Source organism: Aquarana catesbeiana, linkage group LG08 (assembly GCF_042186555.1).
Source record: "Aquarana catesbeiana isolate 2022-GZ linkage group LG08, ASM4218655v1, whole genome shotgun sequence".
NCBI lineage: Eukaryota > Metazoa > Chordata > Amphibia > Anura > Ranidae > Aquarana > Aquarana catesbeiana.
The window spans coordinates 135,441,667-135,462,567 of record NC_133331.1 but is presented as its reverse complement, the minus strand read 5'-3'; the positions used below and the strand labels follow the sequence as shown (position 1 = coordinate 135,462,567).

General features: G+C 44.9%; 1 protein-coding gene across 6 annotated transcripts in view; it reads right to left on the bottom strand.

Annotated features, from left to right (window-relative positions):
- The window catches only part of LOC141106055 (solute carrier family 22 member 15-like), a 658,271-nt gene extending 643,038 nt beyond the window's left edge, over window positions 1–15,233 (bottom strand). For all 6 annotated transcript variants that reach the window (XR_012235678.1, XM_073596433.1, XM_073596429.1 and 3 more), the window contains exon 1: window positions 14,955–15,233. Coding sequence is in view for 5 of the 6 variants with exons in the window: in XM_073596433.1 (XP_073452534.1) it covers window positions 14,955–15,038 (84 nt within the window). In the remaining variant the exon portion in view is untranslated. The remainder of the gene's footprint in view (window positions 1–14,954) is intronic.
- Window positions 15,234–20,901: the final 5,668 nt, after the last annotated feature.

Here is a 20,901-nt window from a genome sequence, read left to right as displayed (position 1 = left end):
AAAATCCCTGAAGACTGGCTATGCACCTGGCCCGGATGGACTGTCAAACCCCTATTACAAAGCCTTTTCCACCACCTTAGCCACACACCTAACAAACTTTTTCAACTCTAAAACAAAGGGGGACCCACTTGATCCACAACTTAACACCGCATACATTGCAGTGATCCCTAAACCGGATAAGAATCCGGAAGATGTAGGAAACTATCGCCCTATATCACTTATTAACTGTGATATCAAGATTCTGACTAAAATTCTTGCTAACCGCATGGCTTCCTTCATCAATATATATAATCGACAAGGATCAAGTGGTTTTCATCCCGGGCAGACAGGGCCCAGATCAAATAAGGCGGGCCATAGATCTGGTTTCCATTTTACAAACTAACTGGGAGGGAGGTCCTAAACAATCTGGTATGCTCCTGTCGTTGGACCTACAAAAGGCCTTCGACTCTGTCTCATGGCCATACATTTTTGTCATTCTGGAGCGCTGGGGATTTGGCCAACGATTCCTAGGTCTGATACGGCACTTTATTCCAATCCCAGTATACGCCTACAAGGATATTATTCCAAACCCATCACAATCAAAAAAGGGACTAGACAAGGATGCCCACTCTCGCCGCTCATATTTGCTATGACCATTGAAACGCTAGCCATTGCAATTCGTCATAACCCAAACATCAAGGGAGTGTCTTGCGGCTCCCAAATTCACAAATGTGGACTATATGCGGACGACGTCTTTCTATTTATTACTTCCCCCATAACCTCCCTTCCCAACTTATGCCATACCTTAGATGACTTTGCTAAATGGTCCGGTTTGCAAAGTAATTATTCAAAATCACGAGCGCTAAACATCTCTCTACAAGCCGAGACTGTTGAATTCTTACGACAGAACTTTCAATTCAAATGGAGCGATTCCTCCATCAGATATTTAGGAATTAACCTAACAGCTAAAACTGAAACCCTATATGGCCATAACTATCCCCCCATATACCGTAAGCTAGAAGCAGACCTAAACTCCTGGTCCCAAAATAATATTTCTTGGCTGGGGAGGGTAAATTCAATAAAAATGACATTACTTCCCAGATTGTTATATCTGTTTCGTTCCTTACCCACCCCTATCCAGAGGGACCATATTAGATCTTTTCAAAGCAAACTTCTAAAGTTTATCTGGGGTAAGGCAGGTTACAGAATTCCCCAAAGAACCCTTTACCTACATAGGAAAAAAGGAGGACTGGGACTACCCCACCTCTACAAATACTTTTAAGCTGCCAGATTAGCCCAATTGTCAACAGTCTATTTTAATTTCGAGAAACCTGATTGGGTTACAATAGAAAAACATGCAGTTCCTAACTTCACACTAGACTTCCTTCTCTGGATACCCCCAAAAAACAGACCCTCAATACTTGCACCTACTCTCTCCCACTTGTTTGCTCTATGGGACTCCCTCCGCTCCTCAGAAGCTTTAGTTTCAGCTTATAAACCCCTCACTCACATTTATAATAACCCAGACTTCCCCCCAGGGAAAAATGTTATGGCCTTCAAGTGGTGGGTGGATAAAGGCCTATACAGGATCGGACAGTTTTTCACGGCCACAGGACCCTTCACCCTAAAACACTGCACCAAAACGCTTGATCTCCCCTTATCTGAAACCTTTAGGTTCAGCCAAATTTCTCATTTCTTGCAATTGCTATGTAAAGACAAAGACCTACCCCCAAAATTTACTGACTATGAAATGTGGTGCGGTCAAGCCAGAGACCAGAAGGGTGGGATCTCGGTGATCTACTCGTCACTTACCTCGCCATGCTCGAAAACGACTTTCATGGAAGCCTGGGAGTCCGAGCTCCAATTTAAATGGAACCTGGAGAACTGGCAGAGGGCCTGTTTCAAATCCTTCCAGGGTGTCCTGAATACCACTTTGATGGAGGCCAGCCTGAAAGTGATTTCCAGATGGTACTACACTCCTTCCAGACTGGCTTCCATCTTTCCTACGGCGGACCCTCTGTGTTTCAGAGGTTGTTGTTGCCCCAGAATTCGTTCCTTCTGGAAAAGAATATTCAATATATTGGATGAGCTGGTGGAGACTCGGATTCCCAGAACTCCTATGGTGGCCCTTCTTAACGCCTCGATCTCTAAATCCTCACACAAACTGGTACACTTTGTGCTGCTAGGGGCTAAACTCACAATCGCCAGAGCCTGGAAACAGATGGGAGTTTCTCTCCCAGCAGCTAAAAGGAAAATATCCTGGATAATGTCCCAAGAAAAGCTCTCCAGTATTGTCCAGGATACTGCTAAGAAATTTGAGAACATCTGGGAACCATGAGCCCAATTGGTAGGTGTACCTTTTGGTCCTTCTAATAGATCCACACAAAACACATCCTGAATGCATAAGTGGTGTTCCTTCCCTCCCCCCTCCCCTCATCCCTTTTTTCTTTTTCTTCCATTTCTCTTTTCTCCTATTCTCTCCTCTTTAGGTCAACTCTAGACCTTGTTTTATTTAAATTTACATGGGTACTTTGTTAGCTCAGATTTGTATATGTTCAGTGTCAACATTTAAGGCGGGGCAAGGAAATGTTCAATTCCTACTCCCCCTGTATCTTACATTTTCTCTCAGCTCTCAAAGATGTAGACTCGGATGTGTTACGCGCCTTCATTGGGAGAGCTCAGACCATCGAGACCAATAAGAGTTTCCTCACCCCGGCACAGTATGGTCCCATTCGGGGTGCTGGCTGGTGAGAAAACCCATGATTTTCAGGTTAAAGCTTTCTTGAGTCCTTGATAATTTGAACTCCCCGCCTACGGCAACCGATGTAGAATTTACTTTTTAGGCATTGCACTGTTTCTCATTGCTTATACCTGACAAAGTACATTTCTGTCTTGTTTACTTTCTTTTTTTTCCAAAATAAAAATCTTTTGAAATAAAAAAAAATAAAAAATCGTGATCTCGATTCAACCCCCCTGACGATCTCTATTGCAGAGTTTGCCGATTCTTTCATATAACACGTGGAGAGACTTATCTGCTCACTCAGCTGTCAAAAGAAAACATCCGGGCAGTCTGCCAAGTTTTTAACATGAAACATTGTAACTAAGGCCCGGTTCACACTTGTGCAATGCGAGAACACCGCAAATCCACTGTGGGTTCCCGCATCGCACCGACTCACATGTCAGTTCACACTGCCATATGCAAATCGCTAGGGAGTGTCAATACATTGTTAACGACACCCTCAGTTCTGCTTGCATATCGCACTGCGTACTGACAGTTCGGACATGAATCGGATCTCATATGTGTGAACACACATGCGATCCGATTCTGGTCTGAACAGAAAAAAGGGTCCTGTGCGTGTTTGGACCGAATGCGGTGCGATATCAGCCATACTATGTGTATGGCTGATATCGCACCGCACAGACATTGCATGTAATGTGAACAGCAGTGCTCTGTGAATTGCATGCGATGTCTGGCATCGCACAAGTGTGAACCGTGTCTCACTCGTCTTTTTTAGATCAAAGGGATACAATTCTGTGTAAAGAAAACATCCAGGCAGCCTGCCATGTTTTTAACAACATGTAAATGCAGGAAGTTTAACCACTTAAAGTCTAAATCTTTTTCTGACATTTGTTTAAATTAAAATCAATATTTTTTGCTAGAAAATTACTTGGAACCCCCAAACATTATATATATATTTTAGCAGAGAGGGAATAAAATGAAAATTGCTGCAATATTTTATGTCACACTGTATTTGCCCAGCAGTCTTTCAAACGCAATTTTTTGGGAAAAAATACACTTTAATGACCAAAAAAAAAAAACGAAACAGTAAAGTTAAAGTTTTTTTTTTGTTTTAATGTGAAAGATGATGTTACGCCACAAGAATCGTGATCTATCTTCTAAGCAAAAAAAATTGTGATTCTCATTTTAGCCAGAATCGTGCAGCTCTAGTTCCTCTGGTGAAAAAGGGTTGAAAGACTGGTCTACCAGTTAAGAGTTAAACAGGGGGTCTGGTGCTAGAATTATTGCTCTCCCATTGATGTCCTTAGCAATATCTCACGTGTGGTTCGATTACAATTTACATATGCATGCAGGACCTACGTATGAGTTTGTACTTTCGCGTTAGCACAAGGAGGACACGAGCACGTTAATTTTTTTTCTAATTTTATTTTATTTTAAATGATGTTTTTCACTCTGTCTCTTAATTTTTTTTTACTTTATTGCTATTAGAAGGAATGAACAACAGGCAGTGACAGATACTCTTTACTAAGAGACCTGGGGTCTATTCTATAGACCTTTAATTATATTTGTCAGGGCTGGGCTTAGCCATTCCTTCCTCTGAGCTAGCCGCTCAGCTGTCGGCTAATTTCCAGCTCCTATCTCTCCACAGTGACTCACCTGTTGATGATATCCTGCTCGTCAGTCCTGCCTACTTAAGCTGTCCAGCCCAGATGATCTCTGCCTTCACCTTGGTCAACATCACAGAGACTATCTCTTGCATTCCTGTTAAAGACTTGCTTGGCTGACATTCCTTTTAGCTCCAGATCCTGCTTGCTGTTCCACTACACTGATCTCTGGCTTCCTGACTTTCTGGCTTGTCTGACTATCCATTCCAGTTACCGAACTTTGGCTATGTTTTGACTACGTTTGTTCCATTTACTTTTATTATTAAACAAGTCTGATTTAAAGAGGTTGTAAAGGTATATGTTTTTTCACCTAATGTATTCAGGTGAAAAAACATGCGACGATTAGCGCCCCCCCAGCCCCCCGTTTACTTACCTGAGCCCTCGAAAGTCCTGCGTCGTGAACGCGCTGGCTTCTTGACCGGGCTATAGCCGCCGACTGTATCACGGGAGCGCGCCCGCAAGCTAACCCCCTTGGGAGAGCGGCTCCTAGAGCGGTTGCGGGGGAGAAGCCGAGACAGCCGCCAAAGGACCCCAGAAGATGAGGATTGGGGCCACTCTGTGCAAAACGAACAGCACAGTGGAGGTAAGTATGACATGTTTGTTTTTTTTGTTTTTTAAAAAAGGAACCTTTACAACCACTTTAACTGTACTTTTGTCTCGGTCCGATTCATAGTTTCTGACAATATTTCAAGGGTTTCTCTGCTGTAAAAAAGTTGAAAGACTGGTCTACAGACTTTATCCAGCGGATCAATGGATAATTATTTAGCCCTCATATAGGCTGATTTGGGTACCAGCTGCGGTAAGGTGGCAGCAATACAGTGATACTGAATCATCTGTATTCTTAAAACATTGCCTAGCTTACTATAGAAATTTATTGAGCAAATTTGTATATCCTGGAGCCATACATATTCCTATAAGTGAGGAAAAGATGTAAGTCAGCTGAAGACAGCAGGATTCTGTCCACCACAAGATTCAAACAGGAGAGCTAGGTTTTTCTTTTCTAACCAGTATTAACATATTTCACAGCTCAGCAATTTGAAACAGACTTGAATTTTAATAGAGCTTGACCCTCAAGCTTTCTCGGGTTAACAGACTGCAAGGTTTTCGGCAACTAAACTTCTTATGTAACAACTGTATTTCTAGTACTACCAGTGAAGCATGATTGAAGTACAGCAACTGCAAATTGATTTGACAGATTTTCAAGATAAACCAAAGCTGAATGCTCATATACTTCTAGGGAACATTAGTAAAAAAAAAATAAATAAAATTTATAAAACAGTTACGCTAGGTTCACGCCTATGCGTTTTTTGCAGGTTGCGTTTGCTTGGGCATTTCCATGCCTGTATCTTTTCAAAAACGTAGTTGCAGGGAAATTGCGTAGTCTTTTTGACCATGAGATTCCCCCATGGTTCCAGGAAATTCACTGCAATTTTACATGCATGGGGGTGCCATTCAGAATGAATGGCAGCCCTGCGCTTTCGCAGAGCAGTGCGTTTTCACTGCGAGTGGTTGCGGGTATTGCTGCGATTCCCGCAGCCACACGCGGAAGTGTGAACCTAGCCTTAAAGTGTATATTTTATTTTGCTTTGGATAGAATGTGAGGGGGCTAGCACCCTTGTCAGGTATGCAGTGCTCATGTCCCTGCTAGAAGATTCAACCCTCAAGATTTGTCCTGGTGATCAGGTACAAAAAGGTGGGAATCCATCTGAATAATGGTGAAATCTTTATATACAGTATAATAACCTATTCTAGTAGTAACTGTCCAAAAATAGATGGCCCTTTGCTTTAGAGCAATCTGCTCTTACTTCCCGCTGTGTCTTAAAGTGCTTCTAAAGGAAAGATTTTTTTTTTTAAATAACAAACGTGTTATACTTACAGTACCTGCTCTGTACAATGGTTTTGCATAGAGCAGCCCGATCCTGTTCTTTTTGGGTCCCCTGCCGGCAGTCCTAGCTCCTCTACCTCTGCTGAGTGCCTCAAATAGCAAGCCTCTCGTTACGGGGCACTCGAGCAGGCACGCTCATGAACCGCGCTCTGTGTGTCCATTCAGCCCCCCCGCTCTATTCACTTTGGCTCACTGGCTGTGAATGACAGTAGCGGGAGCCAATAAGGAGAAGAGAGAGGGACCCCAAAGAGCCGGTGCTCTCATGCACATTGCTGGATCGAGATCAGGTTCAGATAAGTATAAAGGGGGAGCGAGGATGCACCCAGAAGATTTTTTACCTTACAGCATGACTGCATGAAGGTAAAAAACCTTGAACCTTTAGAACCACTTTAACCATTGCCTTCTTTATCCAAAACTAACTAAAAAAGTTTTGGCTTTACAAATACACTACGACAGTGCACTTAATTTTTTAGAGTGACAGTTATATATAGAGCGTTGCATCTAAAACCAAGCAAAGTAGATTATTGCAAACAGCTGTTATTAATATTTGCAAACCATCTTGTTATTTCTGAAAATAAAAGCTGCCACAAAAAGCTTTCATACTTTAGTCTAGATAGCCAATTATCCCGATGGGGTTGCAAATACTCAAGGCTCGCAGGAACTCCTATCTGAACTGTATAATAATCTAGCAACTGCTGAGGTGACAAAGCAAAGAAAGAACATTAAAATCAAATAGAATCATTTATTCCTGAAATACAAAGAAACTGAGAAGATATTTTTAATAACAATGCAAGTGTCTCCATCAAGCAGTGATAAACTAATATAGTTATATGTTCTTCATCAGGGTCTACATGTCTCCAACTAAATTAGCACAGACTGATTGAGACAAAACCCTGTCCTAAATGTACACATAGCAACAATCACACTTGCATACAGCGTATTAAGGTACTTTTGAGACCTTTTGGCACTTTTTTCACGCATTTAAATCATGAAGTGCCATACAGGAGCTTCTTTAGGGCAGGATCACACATTTTTGGCCCATAGATTTGTTATGAGTACACCTTCATGTTTTTTCACAAGCCTCCATTGAACTCAATCGGATAAAAGACACCTTGTTCCACTTTAAAAAGTAGTTCATGTACCATTTAGAGTTTCAGGCATTGAGCTGCAGGCGCCTGAACACTCCATTTAGAACAGGGGGACAATTTCACAGCATTTTGGTTTTGGTTGTAATTTGGAATTTGGAATTTTGGTTGTAGAGCATTTTGGAGCTTTGACTTTCGAGCTACAAAGTGTCAAGTGTGAATGAGAGCCAATATAGACTTAAGCTGGGTTGGCAAGGGCACATGTTTTCATGACTATTCATTGCTACAGAGAGATGTTGGACAAAACTGTGAGGCCTATGTCACACATGCTGCCAGTGGGCAGTAAAAACAGGCATTCTAGCCTCTGCTTTACTGCCCCCTGACTTGGCAGAAGAGGTCTGGGGGCAGAGTAAGAAAGAACATGAACAGGAAGGCGACATGGGCTGGCAGGCATCAGACTGGAGGGTACCTGGTGGACAGCAGAATCTGGGTAATCGTCAAACCTGCTCTGGGGAAAGAAGAGAAGTAGAGAGCACCTACAAGGATAGGGAGAGCAGTGACATATGCTGAAAGGGCACTAAGAAAAGGGGGTACCAATGCCTGACTAACACAAAATGTCGGTATTACTGGGAGCCACCACTGAACACAATCCTATATCCAGCCGTTTCAGGCACCTAGCTATGAGCTGCGGTCACTACTCCCATCAGCCTATATATGGCGCAATACATGATCCATTATTGTGTGTGTGGTAAAAGACAAGCATGCTCACAAAGCAAGGAGGCAGTGACAGCTTAGCTCAGAAATAGATACACCTAAAGATCAAGCATCTATCAGGCAAACACCAGAGAAGCAGAAAGGAAATAAAGAAAGGCTGTTCTTCGAAAATATATTCATTTTTTACAGCCAGCGATCGGCTGTTCAGTAAAAGTGATTTGGGCAGCTCTACAGCCACCCCATCACTTTGAAGTTAAGGGCTTCCCCCTTGTGAGAGCAATAAAGTTTTTTTTAAAAATAGGAAAGTGTAAAAAAAATAAATAAATAAAATAATAACCAAAAAAAAAAAAATGGAAAAGCAAACCCCCGGCACACATGCACGCAATACAGGCAAATACAATTGCACACATATGTAAACAGCGACTGCACCACACGTGAGGTACTGCAGGGACATAATTTACGTTTAAACTTTACACTGATAACCGAACGCTTTCAAAACGTCACCTATAAAAAAATGTAAGATACTTTAATTTGTTACTTTTTCATGGGTGCACACAATTTTGAGTCATGACATGTTTGTTATTAATTTACTCAATACAACAGCATCTTTTATACTTTACCAGCAAGTGGATATTCTATCGTGTTTGTGTACACTGAAATTCATTGTGTGTGTGTGTGTGTGTGTGTGTGTTATTTCCTGCAAATTTGTGTTTGATAAACAGCTGCACAAATATTATATTCTCCAGGGCTTCTGTTTTCAGAAAATATATAATGTTTGAGGGTACTAGATCATTTTCTAGCAAAAAATGCTGATAAAAATTGTCCATTGATCAGCAAGCCATGCCCCCCCTTTCCAAAAATGCTTACCTCAGTCCGGCTTCTGATGCTTCTGGGAGGCTTATGTAATACCCTGGTGCCTTCTGTCGTAGCTGGCCACCCAGAATCCTGGCATGATGTACTTGTCCAATAGGTGGGGGTTTTCTGGATTAATTACTTTTTAAAGACATTTGTACGTGTAGGCCAAAGAGCACATTTTTCATTAAAAAAAAATAAAAAAATTGTATAGAGAGACATATGGAAAGAAATCTTGCCATTACCGACCTCCTTTTAAAAATACCAGTTGCCTGACTGTGTGTGACTTCAGTACTTTCTGAGACCATGACACAGAACAAGCATACAGAACAGACAGAACCCAGTTTACATACTTGTGTCAGGTGTCCCTTCACATGCCATCAGATAAAATACACCTGAGTGACAGTGTCCATTACACCCACTGCTACTTCCATTCTGGTTCTTTCACTGCCATCCACCATCTCACATAACTAACAAAAGCAAACTATACCTTCTGCTGCCTGACACCCATGCATGAAAACTTCCAACACAGCCCATCTACTTCAAGCCAGATGTAATCTTCATAGCAGTTTAACCACGTTGATATTCTGCACTATTCAGCTGTCTAATGTCAATGGCCAGCTTGTAAATGCAGGAAGGAGAAGGGGCTGTCTAGAAGATAGAATAATCACATATCAATCTGCACACATTAGTGACAGAACAATCCTGATGCCATCACAAAGTGAAAGCTAACAGCTAAAGCTAAGGGGTAAATGTACATGACTTGCAAGTAAGTGGAAGATTTTGTCAAAAAAAAAAAAAAGTGGGTCTGCTCCGTTCATCTGCTTGACTGTAGATTTATTAACAGCTCAAGTGGCATCGACAGTCATGAATATGGAAACCTTGACCCGTATCATGCTTGAAAGTGTTTACACACAAAGAGAACTTATAAAGTAAGTACTTTCATGTGCAAAACGGCAAGGTTTTCATACTAATGACTGGCTGCGCCCCCTCAGCTTTTAACCTACGATCAAGCAGATGGGCAACATGGGACTACTTTTTTGGGGGATATTTATCTTGAGCACTGGGACCCAGCAACGTCCAGGAGCTCTGATCTACAACTGCCAAGGTGGATAACATATGCCAGGCTGATATAATTCAAAGAGCAATCTGCCATCATTGATACCTATTACATGAAAATCAGATTAAAGTGGTTGTTTATTTTTATAATTAAAAAAAAAAAAAAAAAAACTAAACATGCCTATACTTACCTGTTCTGTGCAATAGTTTTGCACAGAGCAGCCCCTGATCCTCTTCTTTTGGGGTCCCCCGCCGGCGCTCCAAGCCCCTCCTCTTCATCGAGTGCCCCCACGGAAAGCCGCTTTCCCTGGGGACACCCGTGTAGGCTCGCTCCCAAGTCCTGCTGCTACATCCATTGACACAGACACCGCTCCCATGTCACAGGATTTAATTGACAGCAGTGGAAGCCAATGGCTACTGCTATCAATCTGTCCAATGAGGAGAGAGACAGCGGCTGAAGCCACTGTGCTCATGCACATCGCTGAATCGGATCGGGCGAGGGTAGAAAAAGGGGGGGGTGTCTTGGAGGGAGCTGCAGCACAAAAGTTTTTTCACCTTAAAGTGGATGTAAACCCACTGTAATGGTTTCTAATTTAATAACATAGGGCATATCTAGAAGGATATACATGCCTCTTTACCTGTCATAATTCATCCCTTTAGCTTAGTGGAGCCCCGCAATACTCCCGAATCTGTGGGCGGATCTGCTGTCCGGTGCTCGTGGGCGGAGTCATGACGTCAGAGGACTCCTCCACCCATCACTACACTCCCCTGGCCAGCCAGCGTTGCAAGGACTTGCCTCGCGCCAGGTGAGACTAAAGCGCACACACAGAAGTGGCAGAGCACGATCTGTGAAGAAGCAGAGCGCGCTCATGGCCCCATGTCACTCCTGCGCATGTGCACATACGCCGCAGTCTACATAGGATGATTCTACAGAGCTGTGTGTGGAAGATGTGAGAGGCAGAGACAGTGACATAATCATTGTAGCTGGGAAGAGAGGAGGGGGGTGGGCATTACACATAATGCCTCTCTAAGGCTGGGGAATGAGATATGTAAATCACCTGTCACTCACAGCAAGGGGGAAGAACTGACTGCTATTTCTCTGTTGGATTTTAACTCACTGAAAAAGATAAGAGGATTGCTCAGAGCTGGATTAACTCTTTGTGGCAAGACTGGGCACAGATGACATGAAATCCTATACTGTACACGTTACAAGCCTTAATTAAAAAAAAAAAAAAATCGGGTTTACATCCACTTTAATGCATAGAATGATGCATTAAGGTAAAAAACTTTAAGGCTTTAGAACCACTTTAAGTGTCCCTTCACACCTAGAATTGCACACGCTCTCTGCATTCCTGTTCAATTCCTGTGCAGTGCAATTTTCAACCCATTAATTTAAATGGGCGGAAATCACACTGGGTCGCACTAAAAGTAGTGCATGCGCTACTTTGCAACTGGATCACATGGTACCACAGTACCATGTGATCTAGTGCAGGCAAACATACTGCATATGTGATCCACTTTTGCGATGTTGTTAGGAATCTATTGACATTTGCAGCAGATCGCACGCCCAGTGCGTTTTGAACAAGGTGCAAGACACGGGCACGAAACATGGGTTTTCCGCATCGCTTTCTGGTGTGAACTGGCCCTAAAGGAACCGGTTATAAAAAAAAATCATCAGTATTCCACAGTCAACTTTTTTTCTAAAAAAAGCCAGTCACCTGGCTATTTATGTTGCCCCAGTGGCTTCAATACTTTTACTTAAAATGACATTAAACAATATCCTTTTAAAAAAAGAAAAGTTCACATACAACCACTACTTAAGCCTTGTAAACTATTTTTCATTAAATCATTGCTTACTGTATTTTTCTGCCTCCGGCGGCGGAGGAAGGAGGGAGGGACCCCCGTCCCCATTTCTGTCTCCCAGAAGTGGGGAAGGGTATTTGTACCCAGGTACCTGTCCCCCCCCCCCCCCCGAAAGGGGCCAAAATGTGGCACTGGAGGGGGAGAGGAAGCAGGTAAGTGGATCTTTCCACTTTTTGGTGGAACTCTAACCACTTGAACTGCGGAAGGTATTACCAGCTTCATGACCAGGCCATGTTTTGCTATTGAGGACTGTGCTACTTTAACTAACATTTGTGTGGTCATGCAACACTGTACACGAATTTCATTTTTATCATTTTTTTCACCCAAATGGAGCTTTCTTTTGGTGGTATTTAATCACAGCTGAATTTTTTTATTTTGCGATATAAACTAAAAAAAGACTAAAAATTCTGAAGGAAAACTATATTTTCTACTGTCATAAAACATATTAAATAAAATCTAATCTTGGCATAAATCTAGACCAAAATATATTCTGCTACATGTCTTTAAATAAAAAAAATCCCAATAAGTGTATATTGATTGGTTTGTGTGAAATTTACAGTCTACAAACTCTGGTATGTATAATTGAAAGTTGATCAATACTGATGTACTGAAGGCGTATCTCATTTCCTTGGGCCGCTTTCTGAATGGCCCGACGAGGGAAGGAGGAGGGGGGCCGAACTTCCAATGGACGACGCTTCGTGCCATCTCCCAGAATTGGGGAAGGGTACCTGTCAAAAACAGGTACCTGGTTCGTCCCCCCCCTCCACCCTGAAAGGTACCAAATGTGGCAAGGGAGAGGGGCAGGAAGCAGAGCTTCCATGTTTGGGTGGAGCTCCGCTTTAAACTGTCCACATTCAGTAAAAATTCATGTGCTGCAAAGTGCTCTGTGCAATAATCAATAAATAATTCATATACACTAATAAGCTGTGATATTATGAAATTGATGAGGCTACACTGATTGCCACTGATAAGTCAGCACTGATAGGCCGCACTGATGGGCATTGATAGGCCGCACTGATAGGCAGCACTGGTGGCCCCTGATAAGCTGCAACGTTGGGCTGGGCACTGATGAGGTGGCGCTGCACTGATGGGACTGTACTGATGGGCAAAGATGAGGCGGAACTAATGGGCAATGATAAGGCTGCACTGATACCCACTAATGAGGCGGTACTCTTAAGTTGCACTGACGGCCACTGATAAGGCAGCACTGATATGAGGCACTGAAGGAGTGTGGTTTACAGAGTGGGTCCTAAACAGGAAGGGGTGTGGCCTTGACAGAAAGGGGTGGGTCATATTTAAATTAGGGAGCACACGCATTTAGTCGGGCCTAGGGCAGCACAAAACCTAAATACACAAGTGGGATTGTCATTATAGGAATTCAGTGTGCACACCACTTTCTAGGGGTCTTGTCATTATAGGAATTTGGCGTGCACACCACTTTATAGGGGTCCTGTCATTATAGGAATTTGGCGTGCATACCACTTTATAGGGGTCCTGTCATTATAGGAATTTGGCGTGCACACCACTTTATAGGGGTCTTGTCATTATAGGAATTTGGCATGCACACCACTTTATAGGGGTCTTGTCATTATAGGAATTTGGCGTGCATACCACTTTATAGGGGTCTTGTCATTATAGGAATTTGGCATGCACACCACTTTATAGGGGTCTTGTCATTATAGGAATTTGGCGTGCACACCACTTTATAGGGGTCCTGTCATTATAGCGTACACACCACTTTATAGGGGTCCTGTAATTATAGGAATTTGGCGTGCATACCACTTTATAGGGGTCTTGTCATTATAGGAATTTGGCATGCACACCACTTTATAGGGGTCTTGTCATTATAGGAATTTGGCGTGCACACCACTTTATAGGGGTCCTGTCATTATAGCGTACACACCATTTTATAGGGGTCCTGTAATTATAGGAATTTGGCGTGCATACCACTTTATAGGGGTCTTGTCATTATAGGAATTTGGCATGCACACCACTTTATAGGGGTCTTGCCATTATAGGAATTTGGCGGGCACACCACTTTATAAGGGTCTTGTCATTATAGGAATTTGGCGGGCACACCACTTTATAGGGGTCTTGTCATTATAGGAATTTGGCGGGCACACCACTTTATAGGGGTCTTACCATTATAGGAATTTGGCGGGCACACCACTTTATAAGGGTCTTGTCATTATAGGAATTTGGCGGGCACACCACTTTATAGGGGTCTTGTCATTATAGGAATTTGGCATGCACACCACTTTATAGGGGTCCTGTCATTATAGCGTGCACACCACTTTATAGGGGTCCTGTCATTATAGGAACTTGGCGTGCACACCACTTTATAGGGGTCCTGTAATTATAGGAATTTGGCGTGCACACCACTGTGTAGGGGTCCTGTCATTATAGGAATTTGGCATGCACACCACTTTATAGGGGTCCTGTCATTATAGGAATTCGGCGTGCACACCACTTTATAGGGGTCCTGTCATTGTAGGAATTTGGCGTGCACACTACTTTATAGGGGTCCTGTCATTATAGAGTGCACACCACTTTATAGGGGTCCTGTCATTATAGGAACTTGGCGTGCACACCACTTTATAGGGGTCCTGTAATTATAGGAATTTGGCGTGCACACCACTGTGTAGGGGTCCTGTCATTATAGGAATTTGGCGTGCACACCACTTTATAGGGGTCCTGTCATTATAGGAATTTGGCGTGCACACCACTTTATAGTGATAGGGATTCCACCTGCACACAGCTGCCACCAAGTTTGTACGTCAGTCCAGGTGGGTGATTGGGCCACAACCTAACCCGAGGTGTTTCTGGTCCGATCCTCAGCCAAGGTTGAGGATGAGATGTCGGAGACTGGCAGTGTTGTCAGCTGTCACATATCCTCCACACATCCTGATATGGGATACTTCTCACACTGGGGATGTCTCCCTTACTCCTTCCTGTCCCACTGAGGGATGAACAACTGCCAAGAGGTTCTGCAGCAGCAGGCACTGCCTGTCACAGCTCTGAGTGGGACCATGAATGTCTATGAATGTGTCAGGTCCAGGCTCCCTCTACACAGAACACCCAGACATATCATCCCCCTCAATGACAGCACCGACCTGCAGCAGCACTAAGAAGCCGGTGAGCCGCTTCTGATAGCAGCCGAATTCCCCGACTGACAGGAAAGCCTCATCCAGGTCCATGTGTTTCCTCACATCCCTCCGGGCAGCATGTTTACGGTAATTTCTGACGTCACGCTCGGGCTGGATGACGTGGCAGCACCACAAGTGAGCCCCCTGTATGAGCCGTGCGCTCCAAGCCTCGCTTTGGTGAGCTCAGTGACGCTCTGTTGTGTCTAATGTGTCAGGGCACTTCTGCTTTTGGATGTCTCTTTTCTCTGATTGGCTTAAAAATTAGATCGCTTCTGGTAACGCCCACTAGTTGCGAGGAAAACTTTTGTAGGCAGGTTTTGTTGGTAGTAGCTGCTGAAATGTTGATTGGTTATGTGCTGTGTTATTATAGTACAGTGCCATTTATGTTCAGTGGCACCCAATGCACACTTCCATTACATGTGCACTGCTCCACATTACAATGCACAGTAGTAATGGTGGGTTGTGGTACGCTGCGTCTAATAAAATGGCAACCGAATTGACAGATTTGTAATCCATTTTGGTGCATTGGCGGGCTATATAAATTGATAATGCGGTGCAGGAAACGTCACCATACTTGTGCATTCCCTGCACCGCATTCCAATTGCTCTGGCCTTGCGATCCGCTGCAGGTGTTGATACAAAGTTAAAGTAGAACTATAGGCAAAACAATTTTTTTCATTTTGAATAGAGTAAGGGACGGTTATAACTCCTGTCAGATTTTTTTTTTTACCATCTGTGTCCCATTGCGGAGATTTCCTTTCACTTCCTGTCCCATAGCCAAACAGGAAGTGAGAGAAAATCCTTACAAATTAAGGGGAATTCCTTGGGGACCCCTAGGTCACAGGAACCAGTGTCCCCATTGGAATATTTCCCCTCTATTACTTTTCTGGGAACAACCAATAATTTGGGATTTACTTTTACTTTCACTTTCAATGATAATGGTAAACAAGACAAATAGAGAGGATGAATCGGAAGCACAGGCAGCAATAAAAACTGACAGACATTCTAATTCCTCTCCACTCTATCCAAAACTAAAAAAAAGTTTTGCCTTTAGTTATACTTTGACGACACCCCAAACACAGGTTGAACATGCAGTGCCTTTGCCTGCACTGGATCCCATGGTACAAAATGACCATGTGCGGCTACAAAAAAAGGTGCATGCACAATATATTCAGCCTCATCAGCCAATCTCCAGTCAGGAGAGTGAGTGACCAGCAGGGGGCTGAGAGGGGTATAAATAGGCTGGGGCCTGGATACAGAGAAGCTTTTTCTTTTACCTGGGGGTGTAAGACCCAGCCTGAGGGTGATTACTTGCAGCTTCAAAGAATTCTTTTTTGGGGAGTCCAGCTCCTGCTTGGGCTGGGCGACCTCTGGCCTTGCCTCCTGAAAGCATGCAGAAAGCTTATCTGAGGATCTGCAGGTGGCAACACAGTATACAGGGCACAGTGAGTACCCACCCTGTGGGTTCCAGAGACTTTTCTTTGCATTATATGGGAGAGCTTACTACAGTACATGCAGGATTATACTTCCCTTGAGGAGTTTCTGTTTGCAATCTAGTTACCCTTCACATTAAAGCAGACATCTCAAGTCTCCCCCGAGGTAAAAGAGTCTCCCACATTTCTGCTGCGGCTCCCGCACACCCACAAGTGCCTCGCAAACTTCCGGGAATGACCGGTGAGGAGGGGAACAGCTGTAAACATCGATCTCCTTTGTATTGATTTTTAGCTGACAGCCGCTTCTCCTTCTCTCCCTCCTGTGGCTGTCAGCTAAAAAGCTATACAGGGAGATCGGTGTTCACAGCTGTCCCTCCTGCTGCAGCAATCATTCCCGGCTGTTCTGTGTGCTCCTCCCCCAGCCTTCTCCGTGTCCTTCTCCATCCCCCCTGTTCTCCCCTGGCCCCTGTGTTCTCTTCCACACCCCCACACCCCCTTCATCCCTCGCAGACGGCTCCCCTCCTCTCCTCTTCCGCCGGCTGTGGGAGGAACTGTCAGTAATTGGACACAGTGAGCGAGATCGCTCCTGTGTCCTGTGATTACTGAGTGGAGTAAACTGTGTTTTATGCTGTGATTCATTAACCAAGTGTTGCCTCCAAGAAGCATGGACTGCAGAGTGTCCTGCCTTCACTGTCAGGAACTCTGTACCCGGTGCGTTGTCGGTTACGCACTGCCCCCATAGGAGAACTTCCTATGGCTTAGTGTTATAATGGGGCGTACACACGGTCTGACTTTTCGGCTACAAAAGTCCGACAGCCCGTCCGACAAACTTTCGACGGACTTTTGGCGGACTTGCGGCGGACTTTCTAACGAACGGACTTGCCTACATATGATCACACAAAAGTCCAAAAGTTCTTTTTCTCTTATGTGCTTGAATGCATTTAAATACAGATGGCTCTATAACAGCAAGGGACTAGGTTGTGTCTTGAAGTCTCCTGCTCTGCTCCCTCCCTGCGGGTGCCCGCAGGGCCCCCTGACGGGTTGTGTGTCGGGTAGGATGTTGCCTCATTTGGGTCCCAGACTTACATGGTTCTCCGGTGTTCTTGTCTGCCCTCCCAGGATATGGCTCAGATAAGACTCTTGTCCTGGAATGTCAGAGGACTCAACCATAAAATCAAGCGATCTCTGGTTTTTGATTACCTTAAGAAATATACACCCCATATATGTATTCTCCAGGAGATGCATTTGGTGGGCGGTAGAATACTGGGACTAAAGAGACCTTGGGTGGGCCACCATTATCACGCCACATACACTAGTTATGCCCAGGGGGGGTAGTATTTTGGTACACAGATCTCTCAGCTTTGAACCCCTTGATGTTCTTACAGACCTGGAGGGCAGGTATGTGCTGTTACATGCTGTCGTAGATACGGTAGCAATGGTATTGGTAGGTGTCTACCTGCCACCCCTAGCTAATATCTCCCTGCTACAGAAAATAATCACCCTGATTGCTCAGTTCCCCACAGATAATGTGATCCTCACAGGGGATTTTAATATTCCTCCTAACCCATCTTTAGATAAATTGTCCCCGGATTCTGCCACTGACTCGGTGCTGTCCCGTTGGTCGCAGATGCTCGGAATGGAGCATGTGTGGCGATGGAAGCATCCCTCAGATCGTATGTATGTCACTCCTCCTCCTACAACACACTATCCCGTATTGACCTTCTATATGCCAGTTTACCCATGCTTCCCAAAATTATGGGCATTGAGATGCTCCCCCGGGGAATCTCTGACCACTCCCCGCTGATGTGTCCGGTACAAACTACTACCCCGCAAGCAGATAGACTATGGCGACTGTCTCGATTTTGGATTGAACACCCTACTATAGAAGCGGAGATGGTCAAGGAGATTAAACACTTTTGATTAATTAACGCCAACACCTCTACGTCAGGGACCGTATGGGATTCCTTTAAAGCCTATATCAGAGGTTGCTATATGTCATCCATAGCTAGGGAACGTAGGAATGATGGGATTCTACTGGAGGAAGCAGAGGCTAAAGCTCGTGACTTAGAGACCAGGTTCACCCTTACCTCTAACCCTATTATAGCCCAAGATATGAGGGTAGCTTACAGGGAGAGAGCTCCCACTCTCTATGACACAAGCCATTATAGTGGTAATACCCAAACCAGGGAAGGACCCCCAATTATGCCCATCATGCCAGCCCATATCCCTGCTTAATTCAGATGCATTCAGATGCAAAAGTGCTGACTAAAATTCTCACCAGGCGTCTAAACGAAATAATACTCACCCTTATACATGAAAATCAGTTAGGCTTCATGCCGGGCAAAGGTACGGACATAAACATTCGTAGGCTGTATGCTGTCCTGGCCTCGGGGGAGGGAGATGTTGAAGATGAAATAGTGGCCTCTCTTGACGCGGAGAAGGCCTTTGACTCTGTGGAGTGGGGCTATCTCTGGGAAGTCCTTCACAGATTCGGGTTTGGTCCGGTCTACATCTCCTGGGTCAGGATAGTGTACAAGGCCCCAATGGCCAGAGTACGCACAGGCACGGTTCTCTCTCAGACCTTCCCCCTCAGCAGGGGAACCAGGCAGGGGTGCCCCCTTTCACCGGGGCTCTTTGCCCTGGCTATTGAACCTATGGCCACCCTCCTCCGGGCTACACCTGAGGTCCGGGGGATTATACGGGGTCCCCTGCAAGAAAAGGTGTCGTTATACGCTGATGACACCTTGCTGTACCTTAGAGACGATGGTACTTCCCCGCAGGCGGCCCTTTCATTAATTATTACTTTTGGGAAGTACTCTGGCATATGTATAAACTGGGGGAAGTCAGTCTTGTTCCCTCTGCATATTGGATCTGCCTCCTCACAGATGGATGGGCAGCTTCGGAGGGTCCCCCAGTTTAGATATTTGGGTGTGGAAATTTATCTAGATCTAAAACAATATGTAACTCTTAACTTAAACCCAGTGGTCAATCAATTGTCCCAAAGATGCAACACTTGGAAATCTTTACCCCTAACTACAGTAGGCCGGGTCAATTTAATTAAGATGTCGGTACTACCCAAATATACTTACCTATATTACCTAAACCCCGGTCTCTATATCAATGACCTTCTTTAGACACTTGGATAGTATCATTACCTCATTTATTTGGAATGGGAAGGCTCCTAGAATAGCTAAAACAACTCTACAACTACCAGGTACATTGCGGGGACTGGCCTTACCCTGTTTTCTAAAATATTACTGGGCAGCGGTCTTAGTAACTGTAAAATGGTGGTTCTCAGAGAACCTGGCCAACCCTGCATCCACCACAGAGGCAGCGCTGATTGGTTCGTATGCGGAGCTAAGGTGTCATGTACCTGGTAGGTTTTGAGCCTGAAGTGCAGAGAAAGACCTCCCTTACAGCTCCCACTCCCGTTCCCCTGGAATGGAGACAGAGGGCCCAGGAGTGAGGAGTGGTATGGGTGCCTGGCAGGATCAACAGTCACCGGAAGTTCAGGAGTGGTGGCACCCTCTGGAACCTGAAGCTGAAGAGACTGGAATGCAGAGAGGACCAGGAACCACAGCAGGTAAGTAAGCAGGACTGAAGAGCTGGACTGGAACCAGGAACAAGCAGTAGGTAATAGACTGGAACGCTGGGCTGGAACCAGGAACAAGCAGCAGGTAGTAGACTGGAACGCTGGACTGGAACCAGGAACAAGCAGCAGGTAGTAGCCTGGACCGCTGGGCTGGAACCAGGAACAAGCAGCAGGTAGTAGTCTGGAACGCTGGACTGGAACCAGGAACAAGCAGCAGGTAGTAGTCTGGAACACTGGACTGGAACCAGGAACAAAGCAGCAGGTAGTAGCCTGGAACGCTGGACCGGAACCAGGAACAAGCAGCAGGTAGTAGCCTGGAACGCTGGACTGGAACCAGGAACAAAGCAGCAGGTAGTAGCCTGGAACGCTGGACTGGAATCGGTATCGGTCGGTATCGGTCGAGCAGCAGAGGTACCAGGGATTACACAGAGAGATGGTCAGGCAAGCCAAGAGGGTCTGGTGCAGGAGGATAGCAGGATGGTCTAACAGGAAGCCGGGTCAGATAACAGAGTACACAGGTCAGATCAGGTTAAGGCACACGGAACGCTGTAGAGCAGACAGCGGGGATTGAGTGTGACAGGCCGGTTTAAATAGCCCGCCTGGCACCAGCGGGAGTGCGCGCGCGTGCCCGTGCGTGACAGCACCCGTGAACGCGCGCGCATGCGCAGTGGAACCCGTGGCCGTGTTCCCGTGCATTTGGATCGCCCATTACTGGCAGGATCTTCATGACATTGCCCCCCCCCCCCCAAGGGGCAGCCTCTGGATGCCCCTTTGAAGAAATTTCTCTGGGTGGGACCTTTTAAAAGATTGCAACAGATCTTCAGCATGAATATTGTCCTCAAGTTCCCAAGAATTTTCTTCTGGGCCAAACCCCCTCCATTTTATCAGAA